Source organism: Mus caroli, chromosome 5 (assembly GCF_900094665.2).
Source record: "Mus caroli chromosome 5, CAROLI_EIJ_v1.1, whole genome shotgun sequence".
In the NCBI taxonomy this organism is placed as follows: Eukaryota; Metazoa; Chordata; class Mammalia; order Rodentia; family Muridae; genus Mus; species Mus caroli.
The window spans coordinates 114,524,158-114,549,176 of NC_034574.1; the positions used below are offsets into that span (position 1 = coordinate 114,524,158).

General features: G+C 45.6%; 2 protein-coding genes across 4 annotated transcripts in view; both read right to left on the minus strand.

The window, feature by feature from the left end:
• Window positions 1-12,613: 12,613 nt before the first annotated feature.
• LOC110295393 (disintegrin and metalloproteinase domain-containing protein 1a) lies at window positions 12,614-16,464 on the minus strand. Its single transcript, XM_021163908.2, has one exon. The coding sequence runs from the start codon at window positions 15,243-15,245 to the stop codon at window positions 12,870-12,872; it is 2,376 nt and encodes a 791-aa protein (XP_021019567.1). The 5' UTR covers window positions 15,246-16,464; the 3' UTR covers window positions 12,614-12,869.
• A 2,741-nt stretch (window positions 16,465-19,205) lies between these two features.
• Mapkapk5 (MAPK activated protein kinase 5) overlaps window positions 19,206-25,019 on the minus strand; it is a 20,536-nt gene continuing 14,722 nt past the window's right edge. For 2 of the 3 annotated variants that reach the window (XM_029477752.1, XM_021162146.2), the window contains 5 exons: window positions 22,658-22,778; window positions 21,222-21,352; window positions 20,870-20,991; window positions 19,784-19,888; window positions 19,206-19,396 (listed from right to left, as the gene is read on the minus strand). In XM_029477752.1, the coding sequence (XP_029333612.1) occupies window positions 19,299-19,396; window positions 19,784-19,888; window positions 20,870-20,991; window positions 21,222-21,352; window positions 22,658-22,778 (577 nt within the window). In that variant the 3' untranslated portion in view covers window positions 19,206-19,298. The remainder of the gene's footprint in view (window positions 19,397-19,783; window positions 19,889-20,869; window positions 20,992-21,221; window positions 21,353-22,657; window positions 22,779-25,019) is intronic. The other variant, XM_021162147.2, reaches the window with a different exon arrangement.

The window sequence follows — 25,019 nt, forward strand, 5'->3', positions numbered from 1 at the left end:
TGTTGGGATTACAGGCATGCACCACCACTGCCTAACTTTTTTTGGTTTTTTTTTTGGATGGAATGTTTGTCTTTTGAGACAACATCAAAGGATGAAGCACAGGTTAGCCTGGAAGTAATTAGGTAGTCCAGGATGTCTTCCAATTAGATATCCCCCCACTTCAGCGCAAAGTGGTGGGGTTTGAGGCACTAGAGTCTCTTCTTAATCCTCCAGCCCCCTGCCCTCATATCGAGGATCAAATCTATGTTTTGTATGTGCTATGTAGGCTCTACCTCAGAACCGCATGAGCAGCTGTGTCTTCTCTGGAGAAGTGTCTACTGAATTCCTTAGCCCATTTAACAATTTTGACTACTTTGGGTTTTGATGTTGAGTTTTGTGTTCTCATCATCTGCTCTCAGAAACTGAGCCCTTATCAGATGAATGGTTTTCAGGTATTGTCTTAGGCTCCACAGGCTTGGGTCTTGCCTCTGTAGTTTATTTAATACATATTTAATTCTCCTTTTTTACTTGCCTGAGTCCTTGGAGAGGTTTCTTAGAAAAGGAAAGCATTGTCTACACAGTGTCTACCATTGTCTACAGCAGTTCTCAACTTTCCTAGTACTTCCAGGCTTTAAACACAGTTCCTCATGTTGTGGTGACCCCCCCACACACACACCATAAAATTATTTTCATTGCTACACCATAACTGTAATTTTGCCATTATTATGAATCATAAGGTAAATATTTGATATGTAGAATATCTGATATGTGAACTCTACCCAAAGGGATCACAATTCACAGGTTGAGAACCGCTGCCCCACACCTTTGCCTTGCAATTTCACCCATGCTGTCTGTGGCTCAGTGTTGGCAGTTTTACATTTCCCTCGAACTCACTAGGACTTGGAGTCTTTGAACCTCTCTGCCTTCCAAGCGCTAGCGCCACCACAACCAGTTTATGGGGTGCTGGGGAGCAAACCCTGGGCTTCATGCCTGGTGGGCAAGCACTGGACCACAGCCCGGGCCCTTACTTAGATTTCTAATACATTTTGAGTTGACTCTTGTGTATGTTTGAAGGGTATCCTAGCCTTCTTCTCTCACATGTATTATCCGACTTTGCCAGGGGTGTCTATTGACGGGACTGTCTTTTCCACTCTGTGTTCTTGGCACTGTTGTCACGTGCCGTGCTGATGGTTGAACAGAGAACTTTTATGACTGGTCAGCTTGCTGCCTCTTGCAGTGTGCTAAAGAGAACAAAACCCCAAAGAAGGGATCTTTGTCTGCTAAGCTGCTGGCTCTCTGTCCATTTCATCTGTCTTTGTATCTAGTCGCATGCCGGTTCCTTTTTTTTTTTTTTTGAGACAAGGTGTCACGTAGCCCAGACTGGCCTAGAACTTGTTATGTTCTAAGAATGACCTTGACCTCCTGAATCGCCTTTCTCCCAACCTGAGAGCTGGGATTACAGAGATATATCACCACACCCAGTTTTCCGATTTCTTCAACTAGTTCTTTGACAGTTTCATATATGTGCAGGACAGTCTGGTCACGCTCACCCTCTGTGCTCCTTTCTCTTATGTCCACCCAACACCGTACCCCTACTGTCAAATGCTCAGCCTCCTTTCATGACGTTGTTTTGTCTTTGTTTTTGCACTGTGGTCCAGACCCACTAGGTTGAAGCATGGCCTCTCTTGGGCATGACTGGAATGCTGTCCACTGGCACACAAGTAACTCACAGTGGCTACTTCACTGAAGACAGTGACCTGGTCTCTTCCCATAGCCACTAGCTCCTCTGGGTGGAATGGGCCGCGTATGCCCCTCCTGTCTGTATTGGAATGGTGACGACCTCAGACCTGGGTAACTGCGACTAGTGTGAATTTCCTGCGTGCTTCCACCGCACCATAACCTTCCTCTCAACCATCCAGGCTTCTACATTCTTTCTGCCCTCTCTTCTGCAACATCCCCTCATGCTCGGAGGGAGGGGTGTCAGTACCCCACTTAACGCTAGCACAGTGACAGTGTGTCTGTCATTAACCACCAATTGCTTCACAGAGAAGCTGCTCTGACCAAGGCTGAGGGCAGCACTCATCTGAATAGGAGCATGAGTTTGTAGGAAGTTCGACACTTTCGCTTAACAAAAGGAATAATAGGTTTCCTTAAGTTTTGTGGTCTCACTTGTCATAGGCCTTTAACTTGGTCCATAGAAGTGGCATGAACTTGCTCCTCCAGAGCATGCCTCGGATCTAATCAGAGGTCAGGGCCCCAGACAGTGGTGAGCTGTTGTACTGGTATCTCATGCTTGGTGAGTTGGTACTGTAGCATCATGGAAGGTCTGAAGCTGAGGAAGAGCAGTGCTAACCTTTCTCCCTGTGTTCGTTACTGCTCTATTACTGTGACAAAACACCATGACCAAGGCCACTTACAGAAGAAAAGGTTTATTTGGGGCTTACAGTACCAAAGGAATATGAGCCCATCGCCATGAGGCCCGTGGGAAAGTATGACGACAGGTACCCAGCATGGCAGCATAAAACACCTAGAGTTGGGGCTGGAGAGATGGCTCAGCAGTTAAGAGCACCGACTGTTCTTCAAGGGGTCCTGAGTTCAATTCCCAGCAACCACATGATGGCTCACAACCATCTGTAATGGGATCCGATGCCCCCTTCTGGTGTGTCTGAAGACAGCAAGAGTGTACTCACATATATAAAATAAAGGGAAGCTGGAAGGAAATGATTGTATGCAAGAATAACGTGTGTGTGTGTGTGTGTGTGTGTGTGTGTGTGTGTGTGTGTGGTGGGTGTGGGTGGGTGTGGTGTGGGTGTGGGTGGGTGTGTGTTTAAAAAAAAGCACCTAGAGTTCACATTCTCAGTCCACAAACAGGAGAGACAGCACACCAGAAATGGCAGAAATCTTTGAAATCATCAAAGCCTGCCTTCAGTGACATACTTCATCCAGCAAGACCAACCACCAACTAGAAGCCAAGTCTTCAAACATCCAAACTACAGAGGGACATTTCATTCAGTACACAACAGTCCTGCAGCTGCCTGTAAAGCAACTCCCAACACTCCATAAGGAAGATTCGAGCTAAACTGGAGTTCTGTTTTGTTTTTTTTTGGGGGGGGTGTGTATCATGAAACCAAGACACGTGGTGTCTTCAGTTATAGGATCTTTTTTTTTTAAGATTTATTTATTTTATTTATATGAGTACATTGTACCTGTCTTCAGACACACCAGAAGAAGGCATCAGATCCCTTACAGATAGTTGTGAGCCACCATGTGGTTGCTGGGATTTGAACTCAGGACCTTTGGAAGAGCAGTCAGTGCTCTTAACCACTGAGCCATCTCTCCAGCCCCAGTTATAGGGTCTTACAGTCCAATTCTGGTGGCTAACCCAGAGCAACAGGATGGCCTGCATGCTTTGGGGCCTCTGGGAACTTCCTGGCTAGCACTCCTGAAGAGGTTTTATTGTGTTGTAGGGTTGAACCCAGGGCTCCCTGCATGCTAGGCAACCAACCATTCTTTGAGCTGGGCTGCGTTCCCAGCCTGCTGCGTGGATTACTATGACACTGAGTGAGGGGCACTGACTTACTGTTGTTGCTGCAGTTCAGAGCTGGTTTTTGATATCCTATGCTTTTTGCTTGTATATTTGTGTGTGTGTTTTGTCTGTTGTGTGTGCAGTCTATAAAAATTTTAGAATTCCTTTTTCTATTTCAGGAGAGTCAATAGTTTTTTGTTTTTGTTTTTTAGAAATTGCATCACATTCATAACTCATTGTTTTAGGTTTTCAAATTTTGGACTCAGCCATTAAAGGCTAGGCTCACAACCAAAAATAAAGATTTTCAAATTTTATCAGTGAGAGCATTTTGCCTGTGTGTATGTGTACACCAGAAACTTGGAACTCAGAGAGGCCAGAAAACGGCGTCAGATCCCACAGAACTGGTGTCACAGACAACTGTGAGCTGTCATGTGGGTGCTGGGAACCGAACCTGTATCTTCTACAAGAACAAGTACTCTTAACTACCGAGCATCTCTCTGGTCATGCTCACTGGTTCTATCTGGCTTCTCACTCAATTGTTCTACTTGGCCTCAAACTAACTCTGGCAATCTGTTCTCTCATCTTCTGGCTCCTTCTCACTCTCTGGCTGGTTCCATCTTTACCTGTGCCTAACTGTTCTCTCTTCAACCTGTCTCTGTAAAACTCTCCTGATAAAACTGCCTCCTCTCTCTACACACTCTCCTAAGTGACTTCCCTTTCCTCTCTCTTCTCCTAAGAGTTGGGAATATCCAATTCTGTCAAATCTTTCTTTGATTTGTTACTTTGTCTGCCATTCAATTAGACATCTCTTTTACACATGGCTGCTTCCTTCTGCAAACGAACTTTACATTTATTGTTAGGGATTAAAGATGTGTACTAAGGGCAGGTCTGTATTCCAGCCAGAAGGATTAAAGGTGTATACTAAGGCCGAGCCACACCACAACTAGAAACAGGTTTTTCCAGTAGACAACACAATCTCGGGGTTCAGAGTGTGATCAAATATCCTGCAACCATTAACTGTGCACGTATCCACTGGAGATTTTGGACTCTGTCATCCATAGCAATATGGACCTACCATAGAGTTCTGGTTGGCACCTGACAGCCATAGCAAACACTCTTCGTTAAAGAAGCCACCTTTTCTTCAAGGTGCTTGCTTAGCATTTTTGTCAAAAAATCGGTTCTATGGCCGGGGGGTGGTGGCACACACCTTTAATCCCAGCATTCAGGAGGCAGAGGCAGGCAGATTTCTGAGTTCAAGGCCAGCCTGGTCTACAGAGTGAGTTCCAGGACAGCCAGGGCTACACAGAGAAATCCTGTCTCAAAATACCAAAAAAAAAAAAAATCGGTTGTAGCTGAGTGGGCTTCCGCGTGCGTTCTGTATCCCAGCCCATTCATTGTTCCACATGCCTTTTTTGTGTCCTGCTGACACTGCTTTGATTACTATGACTCTGTGGTTTACTTTGAAGCCATGTATGACAATATCTCCATTATTTTTGCTCAGGATTGCTTTGGGTATCTGGGGTCTTTTGTGCTTCAACTATGAAGAATGATGTTTAGATTTTAATCCAGATTCTTGAATCTTTAGATAGCTTTAGGTAGAAAGCCATTTTATAATATTAATTCTTCCAAAATCCGTGAGCGTGGGAGGTCTTTCCATCTTCTATTGTCATATTAGTTGGGATGACTAAGTCTGAGTGTGAGGCTAGAGAGAGTCACAGAACACATGGAATGTGTCTATATATTAAGGGAATTTATCATAATGCCTTATGGTCAGTCTGTAGTCCAACTAACCAACAACGGGCAGCTGTGAATGGGAAGTCCAAGGCTCTGGTTGCTCAGCCCCAAGAGGCCGGTTACTCCAGCTGGTCTTCTATAGGAGTTCTAGCAGATTTGCTGGCAAGGAAGAGCAAAGAAGACTGAGTTGTCCTTCTTCCAATGTCTTTATGTAGGCTTCCAGCAGAAGGTGTGGCCCAGATTAAAGGTGTCCATCACATGATCTGGAACTTGCTTTGTCCAAGGCTGGCCTTGAACTCAGAGATCGACTTGCTTCTGGGATTAAAGGAGTATACTGCTTTGCCTGGGCCTAAGCTTTTGATGGCCACTATACTTCAAGATCTCCAGCCTCAAGATTTGCCCTCCATTTCTGGATTGTAGTTCATTCCAGATATAGATAGTCAAGACGACAACTAGAAATAGCCCTCACAAGTGTCTTCCCCGATTTCCTTCTTCGGTATTTTGAAATTTTCACTGCAGAGATGCTGGGCCTGGTGGTGCATGCCTTGGAGGGCAGAGGCAGGAAGATTTCTGAGTTTAAGGCCAGCCTGGGCTACAGAGCTAGTTCCAGGACAGCCAGGCTAAGCAGAGAAATCTTGTTTTGAAAGGAAAAAAATATTTTTTTTTCTCATTGCAGAGAATTTATTCCAAGGTATCTTTGAGGCAATTGGGATTGGAATTATTTCCATGATTTTTCCCAGTGTGTTTGTCATTGATACACTGGAAGGCTGCTGATCTCTGTGTCTGGGCTGTGTCCTGCCACCATGCTCACCCTGCTGAGAGTGTTCATCAGCTCTCAGAGCTTTCTGCTGAAGCCCACTGAGTCTGATACACAGAATCTTGTCTACACACAAGGATGCTTTGACTCTAGCTAAGACTTCAAGCATTCTCCCCAACAAGAGCAGACTCTCTTGCTCCTGACCTTAGTGGGGATGCTTGTGAGTTCTTCTTCCATTCACGCGATGTCAGCTAGAGATCTGACCTATAGAGTCTACCTACCATTGAATGTTCACTCCCTCTGGGTTTTGTTTTTGTTTTTTGAGACAGGGTTTCTCTGTGTGGCTCTGGCTGTTGTGGAACTCACTCTGTAGACCAGGCTGGCTTCTGGTCCTGCCTCTACCTCCTGAGTGCTGGAGTTAAAGGTATGTGCCACCCCTGCCTGGCAGCTTGCAAGATCCGAATAGGGAATTTTGCACCTATATTCTAGGTAGATCTGTAAGTAGCTTTTCCTTTTGGTTGCTGCTGTTGTGTCTTAATCTGGTTTTAGGATCAGGATAACACTAGCTTTGTAGTGTGAGCTTCTCTCAAAGCCTGTGGCAGATTTGCAGGGACATCCTTTGGTAGGGATTTTTTTTATATATAATTAATGTATTAATTTAATTGCCTTTTATAGATCTGTTTAAATGATCATCTCATTTTGGTTTAATTTTGGTTAAGTCATACGTGTCTAGAATATCACCCTTTTGTAATTTCAACTTTGGTGAGATGTAAGTTTTTAAGAGATGTCCTATGACTCTAAATTTTATTGGTTTCTGTTAGGCTGGCTCCATTTTTACTGATATGTTCATTAATGTAGGGTTTTGCTTTCGTCAGTTTGGTTAAGGCCTGCTCACTGTTTGTCTTGGCAAAGAACCAGTTCTTCATTTCACTGATCCTGTATTTTGCATTTTTAAATTTCCACCTCATTAATTCTTCCTATATTATTACATTAATACATTAATTATTCCTACATTAATACATTAATTATTCCTTCACTATTTTCAGACTTAGCTTTTTCTTGTTTGCCCAAGACCTGAAAAACATCATTATTTATATGAAATCTTTATAAAACCAGGAGAGAGTGTCAGATCTCTTGGAGCTGGAGTTGCAGCCAGTTGTGAGTCCCCACATGGGTTCTGGGAACTGAGCCTGGGTCCTCTGAGAGAGCAGCTAGTGCTTAGTGAACTTTGCAGTCCTTGTCTCTGGGATTATTATTATTTTTTTTTAAATGAAGGTACTTACAGCTGTGAACTTCCCTTGTAGGACTGCTTTCATTGTACACCGTAGGTTTTGGTCTATTGTGTCTTCACTTTTGTTCAGTTCTGCAACTCTTTTATTTTTACCTTATGCCTATGAATGTTTTCCCTGCATTGGGTATGTGCACTGCATACATAGCTGGTGTCTGCAGAGGCCAGAAGAGGGGGCTCTATCACCTTAAACTGGAGTTAGGGACAGTGGTGAGCCACCCATGGGTGATAGAAACCAAATCTGGGTTCTCTGCTGGAACAGCCGGTGCTCTTACACTGAGCCATCTCTTCTGCCTTTCAGTTCTAGGAATGTTTTGAGTTTTCTTTTTCATTTAATCAACAATTCATTTGTCAATAGTCTCTCTCTCTATATATTTGTTTTTCCTCCTCCTCCTCCTCTCCTTCCTTCCTTCTTCTCCTCCTCCTCTTCCTCCTCCTCCTTCTTCTTCTTGTCTTTTGTCTTCTTCTTTTTCTCCCTACTCCTCATCTTTCTCTTTCTCTTCTTTTTTTGAGACAGGGTTTTTCTGAGTACCTCTAGCTGTCTGGAACTCACTTTGTAGACCAGACTGGCCTCAAACTTATAGAGATCCTCTCTGCCTTCCAAGTGCTGTGATTAAAGGCATGTGACACCACTGCCAGCTAGTAGTGTTATCTTGATGGATTACTCTACTAATAAGTAGGAAATTACCCTCTTAACCCCTCCTCACGAGTTTTTGTTGTACACCCATTACTATTAAAATACCGATGCCTTCTTGTTTCCTAGTTCCATTTGCTTGGAATATTTCCCCATATTTTCTTCCTCAGATAGGGTTAATCTTTAAAGGTGAGCTAGGTTTCTTATAGGGAGAAATAATTACTGTTTTGTAATTGAGTCTGCTAGTTTGTGTCTTTTTATTGAGGAATTGACACCACTTACAGTGACTAGTGAAAGTGTATTTTAATTCCTGTCATTCTGTTGGCTGTGCAATGGTTAGTGTTCTCCTAATCCTCATTTGTTTGCTGTTGCTCTAGCTCTTAGTGTTTCTCGGTAACGGAATCTGATTTATCATTCTCTTTTGTCTACAGAATTTCTTCTAGAACGCTCTGTAGAGGTAGCTTAGTGACATAAACTTTGTTGGTCTGTTTTTATCATGGTGCATTTCTATGTACCCATCAGTTATAACAGATGACTCTGCGAGCAGTAGCAGTGTGCGTTGCCCTTTACATCATCATCTTATGCCCTTCTGACTTTAAAGTTTCTGTTAAGAACTCAGCCCTTAGTTTTGTTAAGGCCGACTTTATAGTGACATGGTTTCTCACCCCATGCAGTTGTCAGGACACTTCCTGTGTGCTGTACGGCATGGGGAATTTCTTCCCTGATCCCTACACCTGCTGTTGTCTTTTGTACTTGGATGAGCCTCTCTTTCCCTAGATTTTGAAAACTCTCTACTTTGATTGTATTGAAAATACTTTCTCCAGGAAGTGGTGGTGCATGCCTTTAATTTCAGCACTTAGGAGGTGAGGCAGGCAGATCTCTGAGTTCGAGGCCAGCCTGGTCTACAGAGTGAGTTCCAGGACAGCCAAGGCTATACAGAGAAACCTTGTCTCAAGAAAAAGAAAAGAGGGCACTGGATCTCCCCTGCAGTAGAGCAGTTTGTGAGCTTCAGACACACCAGAAGAGGGTGTCAGATCCCATTACAGATGGTGGTGAGCCACCATGTGGTTGCTGGGATTTGAACTCAGGACCTTTAGGAAGAGCAGTCAGTGCTCTTAACCACTGAGCCATCTCTCCAGCTTGACAGTAAGCTTTTTTTTTTTGTTTTGTTTTGTTTTTTGTTTGTTTGTTTGTTTGGTTTTTCTTTTCTTTTTTTTTAAAAAAAGATTTATTTATTTATTATATGTAAGTACACTGTAGCTGTCTTCAGACACTCCAGAAGAGGGCGCCAGATCTCGTTACGGATGGTTGTGAGCCACCATGTGGTTGCTGGGATTTGAACTCTGGACCTTCGGAAGAGCAGTCGGGTGCTCTTACCCACTGAGCCATCTCACCAGCCCTGTTTGGTTTTTCGAGACAGGGTTTCTCTGTGTAGCCCTGGCTGTCCTGGAACTCACTCTGTAGACCAGGCTCCACACAAACTTTTTAAAGACAGACAATTTCTGCTTCATTCTCATTACTGATTTTCATTGTTTAAGTTTTCTATTTTTTAAGAACAAGGTCTAACTGTATAGCCATGGCTGGCCTAGAACTTAAAACTTGCTTTATAGACCAGGACAGCCTTGAACTCAGAGTTCTGTCTGCCTCCACACACCACTACCATGTCTAGCAAGGCTTTTTAGTCTTAATTTAATTTTGGTAGGCTACATGAGTTCACATAATCATTTCTTCCAAGTTTTCTTCATAATGTCTTTGTGTGTGTGTTTGTGTGTTTCTGTGTATGGGTGTGTGTGGTGTACGGGGTATGTTGTATGCAGTGGATATATTTGATGTGTGTATATGTGTTTGGTGTGTATACGTATGGTGCATGCATATGCGTATGCTGGTAGCTGTACTTGTGTGCAAGCTTTGTACAGCCCAAAGCAAGGCATCAAATTTTTTTCCTATATTTCTGTTGCTTTCTATGTTCATGGTGTTTCTGCATGGCCCATAAGCTTTCAGGTTTTGCCCTTCTTACTCTCCAGGGCTGCTCTGCAACCATGCACAGTCATGCTTGGCCTTTTCTGCAGTGCTAAGGATTCAAACCCAGGTCCTGTTGCTCGTGGAGCAAGTGTTCTTACCAATGAGCACCTGAAATCCACTCGAGACTTATTTCAAATGATAAAAAGTTCTTTCATTTGGGGAGCAGTACAAAATTTAGGCATGGTATGAAGATGTACACCTCGAATCCCAGCAGCAGAGGCAGGTGAATCTCTGTGAGTTAAAGGCCAGCTTTGACTATGCACTTGAGTTCTAGGCCAGGAAAGGTTTCACAGTGAGACCCTGTATCAAAACAAAACAAAACAAAACAAAACTGGAAAATATTAAAAATGGGTCCGGATAGATAGCTCCTTAGTTAGGAATCCTTGCTATTCTTGCAGAGGGCATAGGTTCCACCAATATGGTAGCTCACAACCTTTTATAACTCCAGTTCTAGGGATCTGATGTCCGCCTCAGCACCAGCCACACATATGGTTTAGGTATGTACATATGAGCAAAACATTAATACATATAAAATAGAATTTAAAAATCTAAAACTAAAATGTTTTAAACTACACCAAATTTCAGGAGATACGCACTGAAAAAAACAAAACAAAACAAAACAAAAAAACAAACAAAACCCCCCCAAGAAACAGTCTCTTTTACAATGAAAGAAAGCTAATAACCACACTTGATCCTGCCACCACCTCACAGTTCTCTTCTTTGAGTTTGCACCATATAATTGGGCCAGTGACCTGGCTCAGTGGGTGAGGGAGGACACTTGCTGCATCTTCCTCATTTCAACAACATGTCCACAGGAGATGTCCCTCCTCTAGCAAGATAGCATCAGTCAGCCCCACAGCTCTCCAAACACGCGTGGATGGCCAGCTTGTCTGCTGATTGCAGACACAGACACCTTGCTGTCTAGTGGACATACCCACTGTGTCTTTAGCTGGCATCTCATACTGAACACAGCCGTGTCTGCTAGTCGCACTTCTCCCCATCCCAGCTGAAGGCAGGTCAGTGAGTCCACGTTCTGAGCTGTGTTGCTCTCAATGAGTCTGCTCTGTGGGCAAATCCTTTTAGCTTTGTAAGGTGCTGTCATATCTCAAGGGATTACAATATTCCCAGAGCAGTGGTTCTCAACCTTCCCAGTGCTGTGACCCTGTAAGGCGGTTCTTCACGTTGTTTCCATTCCTATTTCATACCTATAATTTTGCTACTGTTATGAATTATAATGTAAATATATGATAGCAGATGGTCTTAGGAGACATCTTAGGACAGACCCCCGTGAAAAGGTAGTGCACTCCTAGGTTGAAAACCACTGCAAGGACCTAGATTCTACTATCTAAGGTCTGTCATGCTGAAGACCAGAATCTTCTACTTGGCAAAACAAAGCAAGAGTTGATAAAGTTCTCTAACTACACAATAAATTGCACATTTTATTTTCATTTATTTTGTTTTTCCAAGACAAGACAGGGTTTGTGTAGTTTTGGCTGTCCTGGAACTCACAAAAATGTAGTTCTCTATGTAGACCAGGCTGGCCTCAAACTCAGATATCCACCTGCCTCAGCCTCCCGAGTGCTGGGACCCAGCTGAATTGCACATTTCTATTGTAAGGGTATTTATTACTCTGTAGTACAGGCCAGCCGTGCATTGGTGTCAGTTCTCCTGCCTCCGTCTCCCTAGTGCCTCCTTACAGGCACAAGGCCCCAGACTTACCTGGGAACTGGATCTAGGGCACTGCTTGTCAAGACACCACTGACCTCCATTCGCAGCTAATGGTCAGTTTCAAGATACTTTCCAAATAATCAGATGCTGCAGGAGGCTCTTAATACATTCCTCCTTTTCACTGCAGGGAAAGGCTCGAGTGACACAGAATGTAGGCTGCTGGCTAGAGTACCCACCACTTGCTCTGCTTGCCTGTTTCTGGGGAGATTAGAACAGTGACCGTGGTGTCAAACCTTCTGTCACACAGAAGGAATTGTGCTTTGTACTAGCTCTGTGCCTCAGAGGAAATGTTCACAGTGCAGACCTTGCACATGCAGACCCTGGCAACCCACAGGGCCACAGCTGCCAGGCTGGAGGTGGAGAGACAGATGCAAACCAGCCGCCCATGCAGAGGACCCAGCTAGCACTCACAGGACCGATCACAGCTGCCTATAGCTCCATTTCCACAGGAACCAATGTTCTCTTCTGGCCTCCTTGGGCACAAGGCATACAACTTGTACACATACAGATGTGCAGGCAAATATTAATACATACAAAATAAAAATAAAATTTAAAAATCAAATTCAATAGAAAACCTGGGAAAAATAAGTGCTACAAATCTGAGCTCCGCACTGGTTGGAGCTGTCCCTGAGGCTGCTTTTCTGTGCCCAAGTACCTGAGATCTGGTCTTGTCCCATGAGGGTGCCTTAAAACAATAGATCCTGCTGGGGTGGGGGCTGGGGGGCTGGTCCAGGCCGAGCACACAGGCCTTTAATCCCAGCACTTGGGAGGCAGATGCAGGGGGATCCCTGTGAGTTGGAGGCCAGCCTGCTTTAGAGAGTGAGGACCAGGAAACAGAGAAACCCTGTCTTAAAAAAAACAAAACCAAAGGAAAAAAACCCCTAAAGATCACACAGTATGAGGATGACTCGTTTGAAATGTTTCATCTGAAGTAGAAAAAAAAAAGGCCTTATTATTTATATTTATTTAAAATGCCTTCTATTTTATGAACAGGAGCTGACAGGGCAAGTTAGAACATTTAGATCCCTTAACATCATTCAGGATATAATACCAGTTGTTTCTGAGATGAGCAACACAAGTATATAGACCACACATTACACTGAGCAGTGTAGATGCCGCATGCCCTAAAATCCACTTAGGCAAAATTGCCCTGCAAATACAAGACATCGATAGCAACGATCCATGAGAGGATCTTAAAACTTCACTGAGAGTCAGAGTCTGACCAGGACGATGAAGACGAAGACTCTGATGAACTCGGTGGGGATACTACTTCTTGTACTTCAGACCAGAGGTAGGCGATCAGCATTAGACAGCACAGTAAAACGACAAGAAATATAGGGACCACAAGCACCATCACTTTCAGGTTTACCTCTTCATCCTCCATCTTATCATCTGGACTCTCTTCAACCAGAAAAGAGAGACTCAAGTTTCGATCACCGGGCTTACCAACAGGACCACTGTCCACGCTCCCCCCATATCCTGGACTGCTACAGTCAGGAGGGGCGAAGCCAGCATCGCAGTGACAGTGCTTGAAATTGTTGCACACTCCATTCCCATGACACATTTCCTGTGGCTCACAGTCGTACTGGAGCACCCCATGACCAGTGCAGATATACTCCATGCAGACTTTGTTTGGGGCACAGAAGGTGCCGCTCTGTACATCTCCGTCATCCGGGACATCTGTGATGTTATAGGCATCCATACTCCAACACCAGTCCTCTCCATAAGGAACCTGGAGGAGTGAGTGTAGGGGTTTGACTTGCGGCAGGTATCTAACATCTGTACATACCAGTTTCCCACAAAATACATCCTCATCGGAACATGTTTCATATCTTAAGTTAGCGGAGGTGGGATGGCCACAGTTTCCAAACCGGTTCGCCTTAGTATTAACTGAAATATAACATTCCTCAGGGGCAGATCTTGCAGGATACCCATAGATCCTTGAACATTGTTTATCAGGGTTCTTACACCAACCCCCCGAGCAGTAATAAATCCTATCACACTGTGTGCCATCCTGCATGTAGCTGTTTGCAGGGCATTCCTGAGCACTGCCATCACAGTACTCGGGAAGGTCACACACATCCTCTGCAGGACGGCATAAGCTCCCTTTCTTCTTGAATGTACATTTGTAGCAGCAGAGTCCCTCACTGCACTGCGCACCCTCCTTCAGCGTACATGTTGGCGAACAACATGGGTGACTGTCACAGTCACTGCCACAGTCACACTGCTCCAAGTCCTCCACCACACCATTCCCACAATTGGCAGCTCTGCGCATGCGGCTCTGGCGCCCAGGCTCGTCAAGCAGGCACGCCCCTCTGTGGTCGCGGAGGAAACGGAGGAAGTGGTCAGAGCTGCAGTTACTGAAGCCACTGTCCTTACTGATCTTCTCACNCATGAGGCAGAAGTGCTTGGGACCACAGGTGCAGGTCGGGTGGTCGTGCTGGATACCCAGGTTGTGCCCGAGCTCGTGGGCCATGAGAGCCGCGAACAGGAGGACATCTTCATGATGGAAGGCCTCCACGGCCGCCGCAAACTCACCCGAACAGGCACCGTGGAGAAACGCCTGGCCCTCGTTCTCTCCTGGGCGATGCCCGACGATCAAGTGTGCCACATCGTGCCTGACCCGGCCCACGAGTTTCTCCTGTCTCCAGAAGTTGAAATTCCTGAGTGTGGTCCGCAGGTCCACTGGGACCTCTATCGGGTCCCCCTCTGTCCAGATTTCCAGGCCCACCAGCACCACCTCTGTGTTTATCCCCCTAGTGAAGCTGTTGGCCAGAGCAATGATGTCCACTACTGCCTGGACCGTCGCGTTGATGTTACTGCCCCACATCTGGAACCGCTGGTGGTTGACCACCACAAACATCTCCACATACTTGGTGTGTGACCACCAGTCAGTCAGAACCAGTAGGTCATCGGGCTTCCTGCTTCTTGGTGGGTGGCTGGTGTCCCCCGGGCTGTCTTTGGGAGTGACACTGCAGGAGACCACAGGCTGATGCTCCATGGTGTAGAGGANGTGTTCAAAGTTTTTGGAAGAGAGCATGGGCTCAATGCCATAGGATGTTTCCTCTTTAATCAAGACCCCCCTGAGGCCTGAACAGATGTTGACAGAAACAAAGGAGCCTGGCACCCCTTCCATGTAGCCTTCATAGTGGCAGTCCTGGGAGGGGAGGGGCATCTCTTGCCCCAGGATGCCATTGTGGTAACTGTAGACTGGGAAGTTACTCTCAGAGTAGTGTCCCTTTACCTCNAGGTGAAGCAGCTGCTTTTGGCCTTGCATCAACAGCATGTAGGACACCTTCCCTCCAGGGTCTTCCCCCCACTTGCCTGGCAGTCTCTCGGGGATGACAGTTTCATAGGAAGAGTTATATACAGATCCAATGTCACAGAACGTGCTCGGGAGAAAAATCAATAGCACCAAAATCCCTACTTTGACAGATGGCACTAGTCTCAGACCCACGTTCCAGTGCGGTGCCGCCCAGATGAGAGGTGTTAGCTTAGCTTCCTTTACGGCTATTTGCCTGATCTGTGGGGAAGACAGACTGGAGGCAAACCCTCTCCCCGCTGCTGCCACTGACATGGCTCCAACAAACTGCTGATGATGGAGGATCTCTGTCCATCAGCGGCAGCGCTCTCTGCTTTTCCCAGACCCAGGCACCCAGACCTGTGCCTGTGCCTTACTGGGGAGCTTCCCAAGAAACCGTACGGCCTCAGGCTGTGTATCTCTCCTTTCTTTCTCCTGGCCTTGGTGGATATGTGCAGCACAGGGGCTTCTTTCAAGTGGAAGAGCTTCAGTGTTGCTTAAGTTCCTTTGACATTCATGGAGATGAGCCCTGCATCTACAGTGGCTCAGCCGGTTCTGTGCGTGTCACATCATCTTTCCTCCTCCACAGGTCATGGGCCCCTGACATGTTAACCAGCTCATACTTCCAGACTCAACATTCTGCAGGGTCTCGGGGGAGGGGACAGAGTTCTCTGGGTTCTCTGAACAATTAAGAGTTCTCTGTTGTCCTGCCTCGTTCCTCATTCTTACAGTGGTCATGTTGGATGGATAGCTAGTTCTCTTAGACTGCCTGATTCCTTTCACTGGTACACGCGAGCACGCTCACGCACACACACGCACATAGTATTTAGATGTTTTACTTTCCTGTATCCTGTGTCTACCAAATGAATTTTGGCTTTAAAATATGATTCTTCTCTATGGAAATTTCTAAAGCATAAGTGTTATATGATCTTATTTTTACCACAGAAATATATTAGAACCTGAAATCTAAGTTAGTTCTCCCAATGGTCTCACCATAAAAATGAAGACAGACTGGTGACTCTAGTTAAAGCAACAAAGAAAATGGAAGTGGGCTCTGGAAGAACTCTCACACTTGCTGACTGCAGTTGGCTTGCACGTCCCATGCAGGTCCGAAGCTTTAGTTTCCCCTTAGTGTTCTCCCTGTATTTAGCATTATCCATTAGAAGGAAAACAGAAGTTGTGTGGGCACATGCCTTCCCCCAGTTCTTCATTTTCATGCATATACACTTTAAGATTAACTAAATGAAACTCTGTCTTTTAGGTGGTATAAAAATAATTTTATGTTCTAAGCGAAATATTTACAACCTAAATCATACAAGGTATAACACTTGGCATTGGAGATTCAGAAAGGTGGTACATTACTGTAATCCCAACACCCAGGAGACAGAGACAAGAAGATCACAAGTTCAAGGCCCATATGGTCTTTGTATGAGTTCCGAGCCAGCCAGCCATCCAAAGCAAGACCTTCTCTCAAAAAGCAAGGCCATCACCACCAAAAAAAAAAGGAAGGAAGAAAAAAAATGGAATCAGATATTGGATGCCACCAAGAAAATATATATATTATATATTCTCTAATAATGGAAAAACAGTCTAATATAGATATATAGATATGTACACATATATATCATATATATAGATATATAGCTATATGTATTATGTGTGTATATGTATGTATATATATATATATATATATATAAACTTGTGGTTTCTCCCCTCAGCCAGTGATGCTTGCTTCCTATCAGACAGCATTAGCATTTAGCAGACAATGCATACTCTCACTTCACAAACTCACTTGACAGTGGGCGGGAAAGTGAGGGTCCTCAGCCATCAGCCACTGAGTAATTCAAAACCTCTTCCAGTACCTGTTCTGGAAATGACCAAAGCTATTTATCCCTCTGCTTCCCTGTGTCAGAACTAACAAACGTAACAAAGGTTAAGGCATAAGACAAACAAGAATCAATAATGGAAAAACAGTCTACTTTTTAAACTTAAAAATATGTAATTAAAATGAAATACTTAATTTTCCAGTTCTCAGATTGAAACTCATTTTCTGTGGTAAGCAGGCAAGAATTTACCAGGAATAGAAAGGTTTAACTTCCAGCTAGGGGTAGATTTTTTAATTATTAGCAAAACTGATTCATGTTAAAACATAACTTACTGACCTAGAAATACACAAACCAAATTGTGCTCTGACTTAATGTGCCTAACCAGGTGAGTGACGAGAGCCAGGACATCTCCAGAGGGGTTTTACAGATATCCACCATAGTTCTCATCTGGACAAACACAGATACAGACTTCATCATGGGGCAAGAAGAATGTAGCTGAAAGCTGCTGAGACATGCCATGCATAGGAAAAGGGAAAGAAGCCAGAAGATGTGTGTCCCTTTCAGCCGTTGTACACTTCACCGCAGTGAAGGGGGAAACACCCGAAGCTTTTACAAGACATCCAAAGTGACATTTCTAAGATGAACACTAGAGTTGGTGTGCCAATGGTTTCTCTAAAGAGAAGACTAACAGCTAACTCGTCCCCAAGGAAACACTGGATTCTAACCCCAGGAAAGGTGCACTGGAGGTCTGCAGGCACCGGAGAGCAAGTGTGGCCTCCCTGATGATCTAGGGGACAGGATTTCACTGAAAACATGCCCTAATCCAATTCTCAGCTACAGTTTTCTGGCTGGAAATTTTGTGTGAGATTGTTTTCCTCTGCTAAGTGAGTTCCTGCTACCCTGGACAGTAGCCCCACTTCTCCTTACAGCACTACCCACCTAAGAGTAACAACCTGTCCTCCCCTGCGACCCCAACAACACTGCTCTTCTGATTTTATTGCACAAAGCATCCTTACTACATGGTGGCATCCTTCTGACACCTACCTACACTTCAGGAGTTAGGAAGTCACAAAGCCCCGAGGAATCCTTTTGATAAGGATTAAACAAAAGTGAACATCTGGGGCTGGTGAGATGGCTCAGTGGGTAAGAGCACCCGACTGCTCTTCCGAAGGTCCAGAGTTCAAATCCCAGCAACCACATGGTGGCTCACAACNCCACATGGTGGCTCACAACCATCCGTAACGAGATCTGGCGCCCTCTTCTGGAGTGTCTGAAGACAGCTACAGTGTATTTACATATAATCAATAAATAAATCTTTAAAAAATAAATAAATAAACCTTTAAAAAAAAAAAAGTGAACATCTGACAAAGGGCTTGTCTTATCTGTGTCCATTAGCTCCTCTGGGTGCCAACAAAGGCAACTACAGCTCTAAAAGCCCACCATGAGTACAGGGACTGGCTGTGCCTGTATACACAACAGTTAACAAAAGGAAACAGCTACTATCTGGGCAATAATTCTATTTCCTGAGAATAAAAAATACTGACGAGCCAGGCATGGTGGAGCATGCTTTTAATTCCAGCACTCGGGAGGCAGAGGTAGGCAGATTTCTGAGTTCGAGGCCAGCCTGGTCTACAGTGAGTTCCAGGACAGCCAGGGCTATATAGAGAAACCCTGTCTCAAAAAACAAAAACAAAACAAAACAACAAAAAGATACTGACGAAAATAAACACAGCCTGGAGGATGTCATTGTCTAGGCAGAACCACTGCTCTGGACAGGCATGAGAGAGAAACAACCAAAGAACAGTGAGTGGGTCCTCTGATGTTGTTTCTCAGCAAAGTCCGACTAGAAAGCAGTCAAGGGAGCAGGGCAGGTGGTGAGCGCCTGTACAGTGAAGCTTGTTCTGGAGCAGAGGCCAGATGGGTGCAAGGATGACAAAGAATAAGCCAAAGCGAATCCCAGTGGGCCTTGGGAACACACCCACCCGACAGGACCCACATGAAGTAGGAGATGAGGGAGGGGTGAGAGAGCCGAGGCCATGCTCTTTTGCTTCTCCTGCAGGTCGTGAGTGTGCGCACCCCGGGGGCTGTGGCAGGCAGCTGACAGCACTTGGTTCAGACACAGGTCAGGGCTGGGACTCATCTAGCCGAGGTGCAAGGAGCAAACACCCAGAGCAAAAGGGACTGAGACTCCACAGTGCTCGATGCAGCAATTTACTGGGCGGAACCATGGCATGGTTCCTTTACCTACCTCTGGCAAGCAGCTGTAGTACTTTACTAAAACAAACCAATCTTCCGTAAGACTCAACCATCCTACATTAATATATGTATTACTGGAACTGAGCTTGTTAAAAAACAAAACAGTTAACTGTTAAGAAACTTGAACTTAAATCTATATAGCAACTTAAAGCAATAAGGAAATGAAATTATGATTTATTAATTTACATAAAAATTACTTTTTACATTAAGGAATAATTTTTCCAATTGTTAAAAACAGTTTTAGCTGTTACTGCTGGGGCTCGTGGGGAAGGGTCTGCTCTTCAATCACCTGCTTTACAACCTCTGCCAGCTTCAGTCGGTCAACTTTATCTGTGAATCCGCGACCTGAAAGGCAAGAAAGAACAAGATGAGCACAGTTCCTCACAAGCCGAAATTCAGTCCACACTGTCCAGAAGCAGTTCAGAGGCCCCACTTTCAGGCAGCAACCGAGCTCTGAGCAGTTTCTCTAAGCCAGAGATCACTGTACGTCTGACAATAGACTCATACCCAAGCATATAAAACTCCCACACATGTGTAAGAAAGCTACAAGTGGGTAGATGACAGTCCAAAGATTCCAACAGGTACGTCACAAGGAAGCAGACAGCAGACATGCCTGGGAAATCTCAGTCGTGTGTGCCCCCTACCCCGTCTCTACACACACCATCCTCACTAAGCTCTGGCCTCAGAGACCATCTATGTCCTAGTAAGCATGGGGCAGGGGCTGCATCTCACCATTCCAGCTAAAACTCTGCAGAGCATCCCTCAGGAGCTTGCACTCGCGGTTGTACTTCCAGGCCTCCTGCATTACCTCATTTAGCTTCTCATCTTCATTCTCTCCTGTGGGCAAGAATGGAGAGGAAGTTTGACTTCTCTGTAGCATCATGGGATTTTTGTGTTAAAGACAGAAGGTCTTTATGCTGTCCCACTAGCTGAGAAACTGAAATAGCACATACAAGCTGCGAGCAACCGGCTCCCCAGGGCACCAGGATGACCCTCCTATCACTGAGCCCTTCCAAGTCTGCATTTTCACACAAATGTGACGACATCCCAGGCTGAGATGTGAGATGTTTCTGAGCAAAAACATCTGGCCAAGTGAAGGAGAAGGTAAAGGGCTGTGTGGGCTACCATTTTCCTAAGCACATCCCTTGCTTCTGAATGCTCAGGCAAGTTCTCTGAGTGCTCTTAATTCCCAAAGGATTTAGGGAGACGGGTTAATCTAACCTTTTGTGACCTCATCTACCATGAGCATCTCCGTCATCAGCTGAGAACAGCCCCTCACTTCACAGCCGGCGAATCCCTAGGGAGGCCTTGGGATAAGAGGTCCCTCCGGCAAAGGCAAGCATAAGGCCGGGACAGAAGCCACAGCAGGGCTAGTCATGAGCTTGTGCAGTGTTCTTTTTACACTCACAGAACAAGAGACACAGTGTGTCACTGTAAAGGTTCTGGAAATGATGCTGATGGCCTCTACGCTATCCTCGGACCCTGTCCACATCTCCATTTTTCACTCTCTACTTTGTGACTTCATTGTGAGACTAAGACAACAGAAAATCACAGGCCACAATCTGGCACTGGCAGTTAAGCCTAACCTAGAACATCAGAGAAGACCAAAGATACAGAACTTACCATGTATCTATCTGCTCACAGTGTATTTCCTAGTAATGTGGACTCATTTATATAATGTACTTAAAAGACAAATCACAAGCTAATCTAATCCTCTTGTCTCTCTCTCTCTCTCTCTCTCTCTCTCTCTCTCTCTCACACACACACACACACACACACACACACACACACACGCAGAACATTAGTAAGTGGCATGACCTTTACCAGCCTGGGGGAGGATACACTGGGCAATGACATCTCGAAGCTTTTCCAAGGCAACATTTGAGTCCTCAGTTCCATTCTCATGGTCGTGTATATAAATACCATCCTTTGGCTTGGTGCTTTACAAATGTGGGAAAGACAAGAGCAAGGTAAGACCTCAGAACCCAGCTCCAAATCACGACACCAGGGTATTCAGAAAAGTAACTACAGAATGTGTCCAACTCCTGGGTAATTTAAATGTCCACACTTTCTGTAGAAAGCAGATGAAGGCAGACTCCCCACTGAGCTCTCAGCACTCACCATTAACCATGCCTGCCATGAAGACGATCAAAGAAATGCGCTCACTCACCCCAGCAGCTTCCTCTTCCTGAGAATGGGGTTGTTGACAGAGTGCAGGGGTTTGAGGCTGACCTTGAGGTCCTGGATCCTCATGTTTGCCAGCTGCTCGGCGTGCGCCTGCTGGATCCCCGCAACCACCGCCTGCATGCAGAGACTGCTATCAGTCCAAGGCTGCCTTGCCTGCTGGACTTTGCTATTTTTGCTGTTACCCATGTTCGTCTTGAACTCCTGGACTCACATGACTTGCCAACCTAAGTTTCCCAAGTAAGTGCTGGGTGTGCTGTGTCACTGAGCCTGACTTTGCAGCTTGTGTCCACATTTGTTACTTGGCACTAAAAAGGTGATCTAAGGCAAGGAGAACATAAAGCATGCTGTGACATTTGGTCAGGCAGAGGAGTCTCCCCATGATTAGTGAGGCCCAGGGAACAGTGGGCCACAGTCCAATTAGTCTTCTTCCTTGGCAATGAATGGGGACAAAAATTTCAGTAAGAATTTCTGGGGCTGGTGAGATGGCTCAGAGGTTAAGAGCACTGGCTGCTCTTCTGAAGGCCCTGAGTTCAAACCACATGGTGGCTCACAACCATCTATAATGAGATCTGCTTCCTCTTCTGGAGTGTCTGAAGACAGCTACAGTGTATTTACATATAATAAATAAATAATTAACAACAACAACAAAAAAGAACAAAGGAGCACAAGGCCAAGTTAGACTATATAGTAAAACACAGTCTCAAAAAAAACAAAAAAAAAAAAACAAAAAAAACCCCGGGCAGTGGTGGCGCACGCCTTTAGTCCCAGGACTTGGGAGGCAGAGGCAGGCAGATTTCTGAGTTCAGGCCAGCCTGGTCTACAGAGTGAGTTCCAGGACAGCCAGAGCTATACAGAGAAACCCTGTCTCGGAAAAAAAAGCAAAGCAAACAACAGCAAAGAATTTCTAACAGTGCTGGACAGATGGCCCTGCAGTGATGAGCACACACTGTTCCTACAAAGGACCCAACTTCAATTCTCACGCCTTGTACGAGGCAGCTCACAACCGCCTGTAACTCCGGCTCAAGGGATCTGAATCCCTTCTTCTGGCCTTAAGGCACTTTTGTGCACATGGCATACAGATAAGAAAATATGCCTTCATATTCCTCAAAACAGAAGGCAGCCTTCTTCCAGGGTGATCTACCTCCTCAGAGATGTCCCTGATTCTAAATTCCCACAGCATGGAAGATCTGGTTTCTACAATCCTTACTTTGTTTTGTTGGCCTGATTTCAAAACCTTGCAGTGAGGATCTTTATGTTCTGTGCCACTAAATCCACACCCCAAGTGGAAATGCTATTCCTTTGAGCCTTCTCTTGGATTGACTTTTCAGGACGAAGAGCAGTAACATGTGCTTGCCACTGTTTCTCTACATCCATATTCAGTCACCATAACTTCCCTTTCACAACTTAAGCATCACTCACCTTATCCATCATCAGCTGGGCAGAGGGTAGCACATTATCCAGGGCCTCTGTTGAGTTGAGCCAGGGATGGTCCAACACTCCCTCGATTGTGAGTCTTTCCTCTGGTTTGACTTTCAGAAGCCTTCAAAGAAAACAGACCAACAGAGACAACATGCACAGATTGTTCCCAAAAGAAACAAAGGAAGGTCTTGGGCTGGGCTCCAAATAGCCCTGGCTTCTTTTGACTTTCTACCAACTCCTACAGGCCTAGAGCTTCTAAGATCAATGCAGGAAGGGATGCTAGTCACATGTAGTGTGTATGGGTAGATTAAGGCTTGAGATTTCCTGGGCAGCAGATTGAAAGTAGTACCAGAAGTTTTGTTCAGAGCACATCATAGGATGCAGCAGAGAGGCCAGCAGGCCTGCCTGTATTCAGTCCCCACACTGGGTTTCTGGGACAATCCTTAACTACTTTTGGTTGATAGTACCTGTGACTTAGCTGGGAGTCACGCCGTTTCAAACAGGAGGCTGTTATCGCAGATAAATCTAGACCCATCAGATGGTAGGGCCTCGGCTTCTCTATGTTCCAGTCAGTCAACCACTACGACCAACCATCACATGGCACTTTCTTCAAAGCCCAGCAGTCTCTGGACCAGCCACATTTTGGTCATTCGCCTAGCTCACCCCAGCATACTCCTGGGCTCTCTGCAACAGCACCTCATTCCAAATGTCTGAGTCAGGAAAGCCTACATCCCTTGGAGAGGCCCAGGTCAGTGAGAGATCTTTGTGTCAAGGAATAAGCAGAGGAAGAAGAACAGGGGGGGAATGTGGAGAAGGCCTTAAGAATGACCTCTGACCTCTACACGCATGCATACCTACACTCACAAGAGGCAGAGAGCCCCCAAGAGGACACCAAGGTTGACTAGAGAGCTGGGCATGTGGTATGAAAGCAGTATGAAGATTGGTGGGATTTCAAACCCTGCTCTTACCTCATGAGCAGCCCTTCTTTATAAAGACTCCTGAACAACCATCTCACTTCGTTCTTAACCACTGAACCATCTTGCCAGCCCACCACTCCACTTTTTTAACCTTTTTGTTTTGATACAGGGTCTCTGTGACCCAGGCTGGCCTTGAATTCCTAATTCTCCTGCCTCAGCCTTCCATAGGTTGGCAATACAGGAAGGCATGAGCACAGCGCAAGCTCACTCTTGGAGGGCCTGCAGTGACCAGGACAGTCCCTTCCTGCTTCCCTTCCTCTCAAAACCCAGAAGGAATCTGATGAGTCAGGCACAGCCCTGCTTTCCCCACAGGCAGCAGAAGGAAATGTGTGTTGTTTTACACTCTGCGTCCTTTATCTCCTTGCTAATAAAGTGCTGTAGCAACTCTTTTTCCCCCCCATAGGCCAAGTCTTGATTTTTATTACTTAAAAAAGTAGCATTTCGAGCTGGGCAGTGGTGGCGCACGCCTTTAATCCCAGCACTTGGGAGGCAGAGGCGGGCGGATTTCTGAGTTCAAGGCCAGCCTGGTCTACAGAGTGAGTTCCAGGACAGCCAGAGCTACGCAGAGAAACCCTGTCTTGAAAAAAAAAAAAAGTAGCCTCTCTATTTTGCTTTCTGACTCTGTGCTATGCCTTCAACATTTTCACAAGGATTCTGCTCCTCGATAAGGAAAGCCCACTTGATGCTGTCACAGACACACTTGGCAGCACACATGGACCCACCACAGGCCCCACTGACATGCTTGTCTTAGACAACCTCCTAAGGACTTTGGGTCTCCCAGCACGGACCCCTCGCAGTACGCCTGGGCGCATGCCACATGTGGAATTAGGAGCTTTCCCAACCTCCTTGGTGTAAAGGTAAACAACCCCGTTGCCAGGCGTTCCAGACAGCCTCGTTTTGTTAGAGGCTGTGTAGGTCAAACGCTGGACCACCCTGAGTGCCTCTACCCACCATCCCTGGAAGTGGAAAGGAAAGCGCTGTATCAACTCTTAGGCAGTCACTACCCCTAACGCTTTTCAACACTTATTTTTATTTTATGTATGAATGTCTGGCTGTATGCATTCCTGTGCATGGGTGCAGTGCCCAAGGAGACCAGAAGAGAGCATTAAGCACTATAGGACTGAAGTTAAAGGCAGCTATGTGCTACCACGTGGGTGCTGGGAACCTAACTGTGGAAGAAGCAGTGCTCTTAAGCATTGAGCCCTCAGCCCTCAGCCCCTGCTATCCCCAATTCTTAATGAATCCCCAGTTTAGTGTTTGTCAGAGCCACCACATGGCACAGAAGACTGGGTGTGGTCCTGAGACCAGCAGCACACACTGCAACAGTAGAAAAGGAGTAAAGGGCCGGGCGTGGTGGCGCACGCCTTTAATCCCAGCACTTGGGA